Source organism: Malurus melanocephalus, unplaced genomic scaffold, assembly GCF_030028575.1.
Source record: "Malurus melanocephalus ecotype Western Australia unplaced genomic scaffold, MMel_1.1 scaffold_92, whole genome shotgun sequence".
Classification (NCBI taxonomy): Eukaryota; Metazoa; Chordata; class Aves; order Passeriformes; family Maluridae; genus Malurus; species Malurus melanocephalus.
This window is the reverse complement of record NW_026623324.1, coordinates 1,457,776-1,469,911: the sequence shown is the minus strand read 5'-3', so window position 1 is coordinate 1,469,911 and position 12,136 is coordinate 1,457,776. Positions and strand designations below refer to the sequence as shown.

General features: G+C 38.7%; 1 protein-coding gene across 1 annotated transcript in view; it reads left to right on the top strand.

Moving 5' to 3' along the window:
• Positions 1–12,136, top strand: part of PCNX2 (pecanex 2) — a 153,718-nt gene that overhangs the window by 78,774 nt on the left and 62,808 nt on the right. The window contains exons 20-21 of the mRNA XM_057368443.1: positions 551–692; positions 4,111–4,288. Of these exons, the coding sequence (XP_057224426.1) occupies positions 551–692; positions 4,111–4,288 (320 nt within the window). The remainder of the gene's footprint in view (positions 1–550; positions 693–4,110; positions 4,289–12,136) is intronic.

Genomic DNA, 12,136 nt, shown 5'->3' with positions numbered 1-12,136 from the left:
ACTTTTTACTGTGTCTGTTTAAATGTTTTGGGAAACATCTGTGGCACTTTCTAGCTCCTGATAAATATTCAGTCTTTAGATCTCAAGGGGTGTTTCACTTGTCAATGAGGTCAATGATAATTTACATTCTAATGAACGGTGAGGCATTCAGGTAGAATTCAGAGTTCAAATGAGGTTGGCTGGGTCATTCACCAGGTCAGTGCCAGAGCTGGAGAGGGCCTTTCTGGGGTCATTACATCCACTACAAGTACTATTTAATATAGTGACTAAATAATTGGATTATGTAAAAACTACCATCTATCATGTATACTATCTTTTATTGTTTCTGAGTGTGTCTCAGGAGTGCAGTTATATACAGCAAACTAGGTACTCTCTAAACTTAGAGAACAAAATTATTTCTGTACTGCTAAAGAATCATGAATTCCATTGTTTCATAAATTAGTTGGTTGACTGTATTTATTAATGTGAGCTAACTCGTGTCTATGGTATTCCAGTGCAAAAAATGCTGATAATTTGATGACACGATCTGTTATCTGAATTTCTGTTTCAGATGCTGCTCATTTGATGTGGTTTGAAAGGCTTTATGTGTGGCTACAGTGCTTTGAGAAATACATTTTATATCCAGCCATAATACTGAATGCACTCACCATTGATGCTTTCTCAATTAGTAAATACAAGAAGCTTGGTACACAGTAAGTAGATTATAACTCAAAGCATGTGATCAGTAGAATATTTGGTTTTAGACTGAAGACTGAGAAATGGAATTTGTTTTTAAATAAGCCTGTAATCTTGTCTCAGTTTGCTTTCATGCATATTAGTTCAGAATATAATAATCATTGGCTTTGCTGCAAGAAAAATGCAAAACAACCTTAGCACACTAAATTATGTCTCCAGTGAGAGAGACTGAAATTAAAAGATTAAAGAGCTATATATAGATATATATGGAAGGTCTAAATGTCAATTAAAAACAAGACACACTATACCAGGCTGCAGGTGTTTGATGGGCATAAACTCAGTGGGTAACTAGAATTAATCAGATGAAAATGAGAAATCTAGGCTGGATATCAGGAAACATTTCCTAACTGAGGATTTTTAACACTATGCTGTAGTCTCCCAAAGGAGTTATAAGAAGCTTCACCACACAAGTCTTTTAAGGCAAAACTGAATAAAATATTAAACAGTGTAGAAATGTGGGTAGTCCTGCATTGAGTGGTTTGAGAAAGGTAGGGATACAAGTTTTGGTGAAGTCTGATATCTTAGATATTAAGCAGAATTGGTGATGCTGATCCATGGTCTCACAGTCTGATCCTTGCAGGCAGCCTTTTATGGTAAGTATTTTAGTCAGTGACTTGCCTACTGCAGATATTCAGCAGGCTTAGTGACTGCAGTATCCCCAGTGAGCAGAGTTTCTGCAGTCTTTTTATCAGAATGACAGTGATGCAGATGATAAAACAAAGAAACAGCCTTGGAATGTTCCAGTAGCAAGAAAAACTGCTGGGAGGTAGGGGAGAGTTCCTCAGTATTCATAATAATACAATTCTTAATTTCAAATATTAGATAAAATAACTTTGATGTAAAAATTGAATGTTGATTTATTTATTTCTCTCTCTTGAGGAGCAACACAGCTTTAGGAACTACACAACTGTAATGAAAAGGCAGCCCCCTCTTTGAGGGGCTGAAACTTGGACTAGAGCATTTGTCAAATTTTCTGCATATTTCTGCCAGACAACTGTTTTTCCTSGGAGACTCTCACCAATCACTCACTGATAACTTCTGTAGTTCCTCACCKACCTTTTCCCCCCAGGCACTTGGAAAATGGTACAGCCAGTGTGCTTCAAGATTTCACGTGTATTGTCCAGGGTGACACTGAATCCACGCTCATTCCTCGATTTMGTTCTGCAAGGCTGGGCAAATTAAAAGGATTCAGAATGTCATTTGTTACTAGATAGCAGACGTGACTGAATACATGCACGGACCCAATGCGTAGGGTTAGGAAGGTGCTATTTTTACATAGTTGTTCCTCCAAGCTAGATTGCACTTTAAAGTGTCTTCTCCCTCGAGTGTTCAGCAGAAATGAGTCAGAYCCCCAGAAGTCTTGAGATTAAAGAGAGTAATTACCTTTGTCTGCCTCTGATTGTTTGGCCTGTGGGGGAATACCACAGCAGCCCTTTTCTTCCCCATCCCCCTTGTGTCTGTGTGATCACCTGTGTGAAACCTGTTTTGTCCTTTTCCTTGTAACTCTGGTCTATGCATGAAACKCACAGTATCCCTTTTCCTCTGGCTCTCCTCTTTAATATTTTTTCCCTACAGCTGCCATCCAAATGCCACAAACAAAGCATTTCTTAACTCTGTAAGCCCATGAGGGATCCTGGATTCTCCTTCTACTTCCATATACAGTGTTAATGAGAGTACTTGCTGTGCTTTAATGCATAAATACCTGTTTTCTGTTGCTGGAACATTCCTTAGTCATTGACCTACCTAAGGATCAGATGGCATCATCAGATGACTGTAGGGAAAGGAAGACACTCTCCCACTCTGTGTCCAAAAGTGTCTGAGGTGGTAAATTTTGGGTGATTTAATGTTGGAGTTTTTCTCAAATTGAATTTATTTTTTAAGGAAGCTTCATCTTGCTTTGTGATGTAAAGGACTGAAGCAGTTTGCTTCTTGAGAAGGCAGAACAGCTTCTTTATAGTCAGCAGTTGGCTTGAGCTTTCCAGACCCTGATGTGCTGGTTATTAATGGGATCCATGCTGACAGTGTCTGCCCCTTTCACCTGCCACAAGAGGTGCTGGAAATGACCCCCACTGCTCACGCTCTCTTACATCTTTTCCCAGCAGTTAAAGTCCCAGGAAAAGCATCTTGTGTGGCAGTATTTTTAAAGCAGGATAAGGAGCAAATTATTTTCTGTTACCGCTGAAGGTGTTATTTTATAAAGTGTCWTTTTTTGGTGAGCTTTTCCTCGTGGTAACAGGCACAGTGATAGAAAAGTCTTCCTTTTACCCTGTGATCTGTAAGCTTCTATGTGAAAATTCGTCCATGTTGCAAGAATATTTTTCCTTCTGAAGCATGAGAGATACAACTGGTTCATATAGGGATGGCTTCTGGTGGCTTCAGAGACTATTTAGCTTAGTCACTAGGTTTTCTATTCAGTAATCTGGGGCAAATCAAAAAGAACAGCTTTGACGAGGTGGAAAATAAGGTAAGCTTGGCATTTAATTCCAACAGTAATGCCCTGCTGATCCTTCAGAATGACCAGCACTCAAATGAAGCTGCATCTGTGTTGGGGGAGAGACACAATAATGAATAAATGCCACATAAAATAAAATCAACCTGGAAACAGGAATCTTGTTAGAGTGGTGAAAACCTGTTGAGAGCTTTCTAACCTGCCAAGTGTCAGTCATGGCAGCAGGTATTCTCCTGGTTAGCAGCAGGATAGAGGGAAACCTTCTGTGTGTTTTGCAAATACCTGGCCTACTTTGTCACTCATTTTATGTTGAAGTCCCCAGGTTTTAGAAGACAGAGGTGCAACACAATTTCTTTTCATCTGATGAATTACTGTTCAGAACAGTCAACTTTCTGGTCAAGAATAATGATAACAATTTCACTTCACATCTATGTGTGTTTCTATTCAGAATTTTGGCAGTGTGTGATGAAATTACAAGAAAAATTATAAATTCTGTCATCAAGTAAAATTTCTTCTAATAAAAKAAAAGGATTTTAAGATTTTATTTTTTCAAATTACAGTGATGTATTAATAAGAGTGCCAAGATATTTCCCAGACTAAAATTTTATTTTAAGAGGGATATAAAAATGTCTGGTCTAGATTCTTGGTTTTTAGTAGTCACTACTACTCATTTCAGTACAAAGTTCATTTTTTTTTACAGCTTACAAGTGTGTGATAATGATATGGGAAAAATGGGAAGTTGCACATAAGTAAARGAAATGTGATGATTTCTAATATTARCTCTATATTCTTATAATATATAAGACATGGACATTTAGATACACATAGCAATCTAAAATGCGTTTGGTACAGATATTTGTATTTAAAAATTTCTTAATTTAATGTCTTATGACTTGATTAGGTTTTTCTCTCTGCTTTTCTTACAGCTGTGACATTATCCTGATAACAGTTGCTGGGATGAAACTCCTCCGCTCCTCATTCTGTAATCCTATTAATCAATTTGTTACTTTGAGCTTTACTGTAATCTTCTTCCGATTTGACTACCGAGACATTTCAGAAAATTTCTTGCTGGATTTCTTCATGATGTCCATTGTGTTTCATAAGGCAAGTTTTAGAGCTCCTGTAATTTCTTTGGAAAAGACATTTTCTCTGTGTTACTTGGCTGATCAATATGTGTTAGGACTTTTTTAGAAGTCATGAATGCATATATAGACCCAGGTTGTTGGTACTGTAGAGGAAAAATTCTGTTAAAATGAAAGAAGGTTGTTTTAAGAGTTTTTTTCTAGCTTTGTGCAATGTTTTTCATCTACTTTTTTGTTCACATGCTGCTATATAAAGTTCAGAATTGTTGTTTTCAAGAGGAGAATCCTCAATGAGTTTCAAAGAGCCTCTTGGGTCATTAGTGCAGGACTGCCCTTCAGATCAATCGCCTGGTGTTTTTATCTCAGTTTCCTTTGAATGCCTCTAGTGGTTGACTCAACAACTTCCTTTGGGAAATTATTCCATTATCTAATCATCCTCAAGATAATAAATGTTTTCCTAATGTCAGCCTTAACATTTTTCTTTTCCTATTTTCAGTCTGTTATCCTTGTTWTGCTGCCCTTAACCTTAACCTCAGGACTCCTTCCTCTCTGTTACACTGTTAACTCTTGAAGTGTGCTCTAATTGAGTTTACTTAAAAACTACCAAACCCTTTCTGCATCAGTCAGGTCAGATCCTGTCTTGATTTGAAATCTAAGCTGTTTTACTGATAGAAGCAGGCTTAACTGATACCTGGAGAAAACATGAGAAAGTGCTGAAGATTTGAAAGTACTGATCCARGGATAACTTTGGTGAGGTGTTTGGTTTTGTCGTTGTTTGCTTTGTTTGGTTTTTTTTTTTTTTGGTCAGGCTTCTTTGCTTGGTCTCTTTTTCTAAAATATTCCTAATTGAGTTGTGAGTATGACTGATCTGGCATCATTTAGTTTCTGAGAGGAGAAGGACATTGTTCCATATTGTTCGCTGCGTGYGCCCTGGAGGTGTTTAGCCCTCCTACACGAGGGGCATCAGGTCATAGTGCTGTCCATGCCCACCTGGAAGTGTCAGGCTTCTAACCAAAGGGCCAGTTCATAGGTGTTCCCCTGGGAGTTCCCAGTCATTCACTGAAAGAGTGAAGGAAAAATTAGGTGCTTTTCCTGGTTTATTTCTGTGCTGCTCGGAGGAGGAAAAAGGAGGATTCACAGCTTGGTGAGGGAACTTGAGCTCAGTCTTTTTCCTGAACTCTTGGACCACACTCCAGCAGAAGCTACACCTGCTTCAAGCCTTCACCCTCAGACTTGTTGTTCTGCTTTCTCTCTGCTGGGGTGAGAAGGCGAGGGCTGGGGAGGAAGGGTGGAAGAAAAGGAGTGGAAAAGATTATACAAAGCTCTGCTTTAAGAAGATCCCTCTCTCCCATGCTCTGWGATCTTAAAACAGGACTAGAGCAATTTTTTAAGCTTCTTGTCTTGAAGTGAAAGATAACTAGTGAAAGTGATGCAAGGTTTTCTAGCCCTATGCCAGTTTTCAGTATTTGTTTCATTAACATGTGCCCTAGAGTAAGGGTTGAATTTCTGTCTCCAGGGAAGTTTATTACTGATGGCCATCAGTGGACATCCCATGTCTGAATGATGGATTACTTAGTCTTAAAAGTCAGTCTCTAAAAACCTCTTTGCAGGATCAAAAAATTAGCACACCAGAATTGAAAGTTCCACTGTTTGTCAATTCTTTTGAAAATGTCCTCATGAGCATAGCACGAAATACTGCTGTGAATTAGTTATTGCATGCTTTTGTAAGAAAGAGATATAAAGTCTTTTCAACAGGATTTTTTACAGAGTTGCTTGGGTAGTTTGAAGCTACTGTTCTCAGTAGAAAGACTAGTGTTAGCAATGAGAATAAGATAATGAAGGATGCTTATCAAATTAAGAGAGATGTTTGCTAAAATAACTACTGCTCTATTAGACTGAAAGCTCTACTGCAGACATGTTTTGAAAATGTAGTTTTAGCACTGACCTGCCATCTTCATATCTAACAATATCTGAAATTTTGCAGGTCTTTGGTTCAGCAAGTGGAATTGTCCTTGCYCCATTAAAAAAGTTCCATGTCAAACGGTTGAATTATTTATATTACAAAAGCACATGCACAGTTTTACAATGATCATTAGAGCCAATATGAAAAATAGAATTGCAGATGAGAGCAATTAAATTCCTTTTAATTTCAAATCATAAAGGGCATAAGTTTTCTTTACCCTAATTAAGGTTTGAGCTTTAATTAGCTCAGCACTGTGGAACTTCAGCAAAGGATATGATCACTTGAGGATAAAGATGATGTGTGTTTATTTCATTTCTATAGGCCCTAAGCAAGCTGCATCCACCTTTGTTCCTAAAAGCTTTATGAGTCTTCACAGATTCTGTCTGTATTTCAGTCATTTTTATGTTTGCAATTATTTTTAAAAATAAAAACAAAACCTGAAATACTGTCTATTACTGTCACCTTTAGCTATGCAGAATTTCTTACAGACATGACTGATTTCTGTTTGCACATTGAAAATGTCAATTTACCACCCTCTTAATTTAGGGAACACTGGAAGTGCCATGTCTTAGTCATAGTGATGGCAATTTTTGAGCAAGGTTACCCCATAAAAAGCTTTGCATGCTTTCAGAGCATGGTGGTGATATTTTTTTCTTCTGCCAGGCACTGGAGAAGAAACAATCTAAATTCAACGGACATTCACAACTGCACTAGTCACTCTTGACGCAGATTCTATGGTATAAAGCTTTACTAATGATATTTGGTAGAGTATTTCTGAATATCTCACTGATTGTGCTTCCATTATTTTCCCCATTGTGCTGTTGATTTAATGTAGTTTAGTCAAATCAGAAGCTCCAAATGAGGATACCGCTCCCTGAGCAAGTTGGGACATGGAAGTCTGAATTGCTTCTCACAGATTTTCATTTCTGTTAGCTGAAASACCCACACTGAGGTAACACAGAGAACAAGAGAGTCTATTCACTTCTTTTCTTGAGCATTTTTTAAATCACTTTGGATTTCTTGTCTTTTAAACATCATAGGACTTACTAATGTGACATAGTTAATTCAGTTCTTTTWAAAAAATTATTAGCTGTTTACATTTTGACAGTTCACAGAATGTGAAAACACTRAATGTTGATGAGGCGTATGCAGAGTGTGCTATTTTGAATTTCARATTGCCTTGGGAAGGCAGCAAGATAAACACTTAGGAAAGACTTTCTTACTTGTTTTTGAGAATGATTGCAGCTATCAGTTCAAGCGAAACAGGACTTCTCCATCTTTCTTAAACTAAGACTTCACATGCAGAGGGTCCAAGTTGTGTCCTTGGCTACAACCTGGGATTCTTCTGTCCGAGACTCCTGTTCTCTGTAATCTTTGAATCAGAGCTGAATGGCTTTTAAAAGTACATGTTTGCTCATTCAAAATGTGTGGGTGTAATGCTTTGATGTATATTCTGCAGGAAGTCAAACCAGATAATCGAGACAGTCTTGGTCTACGTGACTCCATGTAAACTTTTCAAATGAGCCAGTTGTTCTCCTTTGCTGTTTTAGGACATAATGTCAGTGCAAAGGTTAATAAGAATGTTCATATTAAGTGAAAATGGAAACCACAAAAAAACTGAGAACACATTGTTCATAGGCATAGCAGAAATGGACTACATAGTAGGACTTAGGCGATTTCTTCCTAGACTTTTAACAGTAGGAAAAAATGTGAGACTCCTTCTGTAAAAGGGTAAAAAAAAAGTGGAAATATTAAATTGTTTGTATAAACTATTTGGAACTGATGAAAAGATGGGCCTTTCTTCCATGTTTTTGCTGTGTACTGACATAATATGTAACTGAGGAAAAACTCTTAACAYATGCAAAAGTTATGAGAGGAAGAGCATATGGATGGTAAAGTGTTGTTATACCTCATCCAGTCCATTTTCTTCAGTGTGATAAAARCAAGCAAATAAAAAGTAAAATAATCATATACCCAGCACTGCCTTCCTTGGCAGATGTGTGAGATGCTTTTGAAGGATGTCTGGAGTAGCTGTTCAAGAATGAACTCATATTTTAAATAAGAAGTAGAAGCAAATGCAAATCATTCAAACAGCATGGATATCAGTTTGGAACTGGCTGAATGCTAACAAGGGTGCTTAGGGCAAGACTTGTCCCCAGCTCTTTTTCTGTGCTCTGTTAAAAATGTGATTTTCAATTTCGCCCAGTGTCACAAATGTCTTCTACATTTTGCTGGTGGAAAGGAGTCACAGTGTCTCCCTTAACTTTGCAACCTCACGCAGAGCTGATGTTGAGCTGAAAGAGCAAAGACAGCAAAAAACTCAGTAGCGTGACTGCTTCAGGCTGTAGTATGCTCTTGGCTACTACAGAAGACTAGTGGGGTTTTAGTGCTGGTCTCTTCACTGCTGGGAGCATGCTGCTGAACTGGCTCTTACCAGCAGCTCTTTCATCTCTAAAGCTCAGCTGGGAGATTGTAACTCCATTTTAGAATATGGATTTTTGACAAATCTATGTAGGTTCCTTTAAGCCCTAAAGAGCTTACCACCCCTAGCTTGCACACCCATCTATTGCATGGATGGAAATGGTTAGACCCCATGTCATTAACCTTCTAATGTATAGAACTACACCTTCTCATCTCTTTCAGTGTCTTGTATGTTACTGTCAGGCAGTTTAATGGTCTCTTAATTTGTGTGTGTGGATGAACTAATTAGSAATACAAAAATACGAAATCACCTTATATTTTCTTATCGTCAAGTCTTCTGAGGGTTCTGAATTTGTCTTCATACATAAGGCAAAATAATCAAAGAAGCAGAGCTTGTTAAATTTGCTTTCATTAACACTGAATTTATTTGCCTAAGTACTCTTACTCCTGCTGAGCTCACTTAAGTATACAATTTCCCTGTTTGATAGTCTTTCTTCTTTCCCAGAATACATTTTCCAGCTAACAAGGAATCTGCATTTTTATAAGAAGTTTTTTTTTTCTGCATGCTCTTTCTGCCATAGTATCCAAGACCACACATTTCTGAGAGTTGATCTTTGTCAAAGTAGATCCAGCTAAGGCAACCAGTTTGTAGCAGCCTGGCAGACCTGTACTGATCAGGCTTAACTTTCAACGTCCACAACACAATCCGTGGGCAGGAAAGAAATTATGCATGTCATCTTGTTTTCCTTCATTTTATGAGAAAGTGCTGCCAAGTGACCTTCTTGATGCTTTGTTGAAGTCAAGTAATTAACCTRTTGGATCTTTTTCTTGCCTTTGTGGCAATAAAACTCTTGTTTAGTTGGCATGTCCCATTGATTTAGGTGCTACTTGTAAGTCAAAAGCCTCACTCCTTTTCCTCTCCTCTACTGATTTTTCATCCTTCTCTAAACCTGATGTTTCACTTCAAAGCTTCTGGCACTAAGTCATTAATTCATATTTTAATCCATTCCTTGCCATTTGTGCATACTGAAATCCAATGTCTTAATCATYTGTGCCCTCTTGGCTCACAGCTGTTTCCTCAGGTGTGAGGCATGTAAACTCTTGGCATGTAAATCTGATATCTGGCATGTAAACTCTTAAGACTCTTTCTGCTGAGCAAAATACCCAAGGCTACATCTGATATTTGACAGGATAATCCCAGTGGTATTTTCCATAGACTTCTTAACTCTCTTGGGCACTGTAGGGTTCATGTTTCCTTTTAATGTTTGAGGAATGGTTTAATTGATTTTTCATTCAGCCTTCTGTCACTGACCTCTTTGTCAAACTTCATTCCTTATTCTATTCCCAAATTACATTTTCTCTCTCTTCTTTTTGGTGTTGTTTTTTTTTTATTTATTTTCTCTAGAATGGGACAAATGCACCTGGTTTGGGTTTATCAATAAAAATGAAGATACCTCAAGAGGGAAGAGTTAAGAGTATGTACCCAGGGAGACGTGCACCCACTCCCTGGGTCAGTCTGGCTCGCTGTGCACTATGTTTGTGTGCATTCATCCTGATGGATTCCTGTTCTGTATGTGTTGATGCAGGCACTGAAAGAGAAAGCTGGAGTACTTCAGTGCACAACTTTGGGCTTTTTCTTAAGTCCACTTTAACCGCAGRATCATAGAATGGCTTGGGTTGGAAGAGACCTTAAAGATCATCGTGTTCCAACTCCCCTGCCGGGGCAGAAGCACCTTTTACAGACCAGGTTGCTCAAAGCCCTGTCCAACCTGGCCTTGAACTCTTCCAGGAATTGGGCATCCACAGCTTCTTTGGGCAACCTGTTCCAATGCCTCACCACCCTCTTAGTGAAGAATTTATTCTTAATACCTCATCTAAATCTCTTATTTAAAAACCATTCTGCCTTGTCCTACCACTTCCTGCCCTTTTAAAAAGCCCCTCTTTCCAGCTCTTTTGTAGTTCTCCTTTCAGTACTGGAAGGCTGCTTTGAGGTCTCCCTGGAGCCTTCTCTGCATCAGGCCAAACAGCCCCAACYCTCTCAGCCTCTTCTTTATAGGAGWGGCACTCCATTCCTCTGACCATCTTCCTTGCTGTCCTCTGGGCCCACTCTAATGGGTTYGTGTCTTTCTTGGGCTGGGGACCCCAGAGCTGGATGCAGCACTGCAGGTAGGGTCTCACCCGAGCTGAGCACAGGCGGGGAGTCCCCTCCCTTATCCTGCTGCCCRCGCTGCTTTGGATGCRGCCCAGGATACAATTGGCTCTCTGGGCTGCTGGGTCCAGCCTTTCATCCACCAGCACTCCCAAGTCCTTCTCCTCAGAGCTGCTTTCAATCCATTCTCCGAGCAGCCTGTACCCCAGCTTACGTGTACTTGGCTTTGTTCAACTACATGAGGTTCACATGGGCCCAATCCTTTAGAAAAGGAAACTTCTGGGGCGATACAGTGTTGGCAGAAGCCGTGCCCATGAAGGCTTTGCTGAAAAGGCTTGGATCAGTGCAGCACATGAGTGCACTCCCAGCTGCACTGATTTATTTTGTTTGTCTGGTTTTCTGCATATTAAGATGATGAGGTCTAATCTTGTCCCTTTTGCCCACTTTGGGATATATGTGAGTTGGCGTTTTACAGTGCCACAGGTTCCTTCCCTGTCTTGCTGACAATGTAGGAAGAAGTATCATCTGCCTTGAGCATATCCAGGGCTATTTTAGGTTTTCAATCATCTCATTGTCGTAATCCTTATCATACTTACATCTGGTTAACATTTAACTTGAATTGCAAGGCTTTCAAGGCTTGCTACTCAAACKGTTTAAAACATTCCTGTTTTGTGCACTGTGTTAAGTGCTGAATGCTGTGTTTGAGGAATATATTTTTTCCTCCCAGGTTTGTTATCAGAGACTTGGACTGGTTATATTTTGATCCTCTTGTACGTATTGCATTAGACAATGATTTTAAAGCCCRCAATATAAAGTTTTCAAGTGCCTGTGAGCATATGCAGATAAAGACAGCCTGGAAYGTACTTCTTGTAGGTTCAAACACAGCTGTCCACATACAACAATAGAATGTCACATTGGCTGAAGACACAAACATTAAAAGCCTTTAGTATTTCCAGTAAATCTTGKTTTTTAGGATTTTGTAGATGAAGTTTGCTTTAAACTGTACTAAATTAAAACCAAAAAGTCAATGATTTGCAAAGAAAAGCCATGAACAAGCCACTTAACTTTAATTTCATAAACACATACATACTCTTAACTCTTCCCTCTTGAGGTATCTTCATTTTTATTGATATACCCAAAAGAAAGTAAAAATATACTAGTGGGTATTAGAAATTAATTCCAAGAGTTGGAGTTACCAATTGACCAGAATTAGCTTGACATAAAAAAAGTAAATACTCCTCTCAGGGTCTCAGTTCAAATCATCTCAAGTTCTCAAGATCTAAAAAGGAATATAAAGAAATACCTGTTCAAATTGAGAAATTTCTTTCTGCACTTAA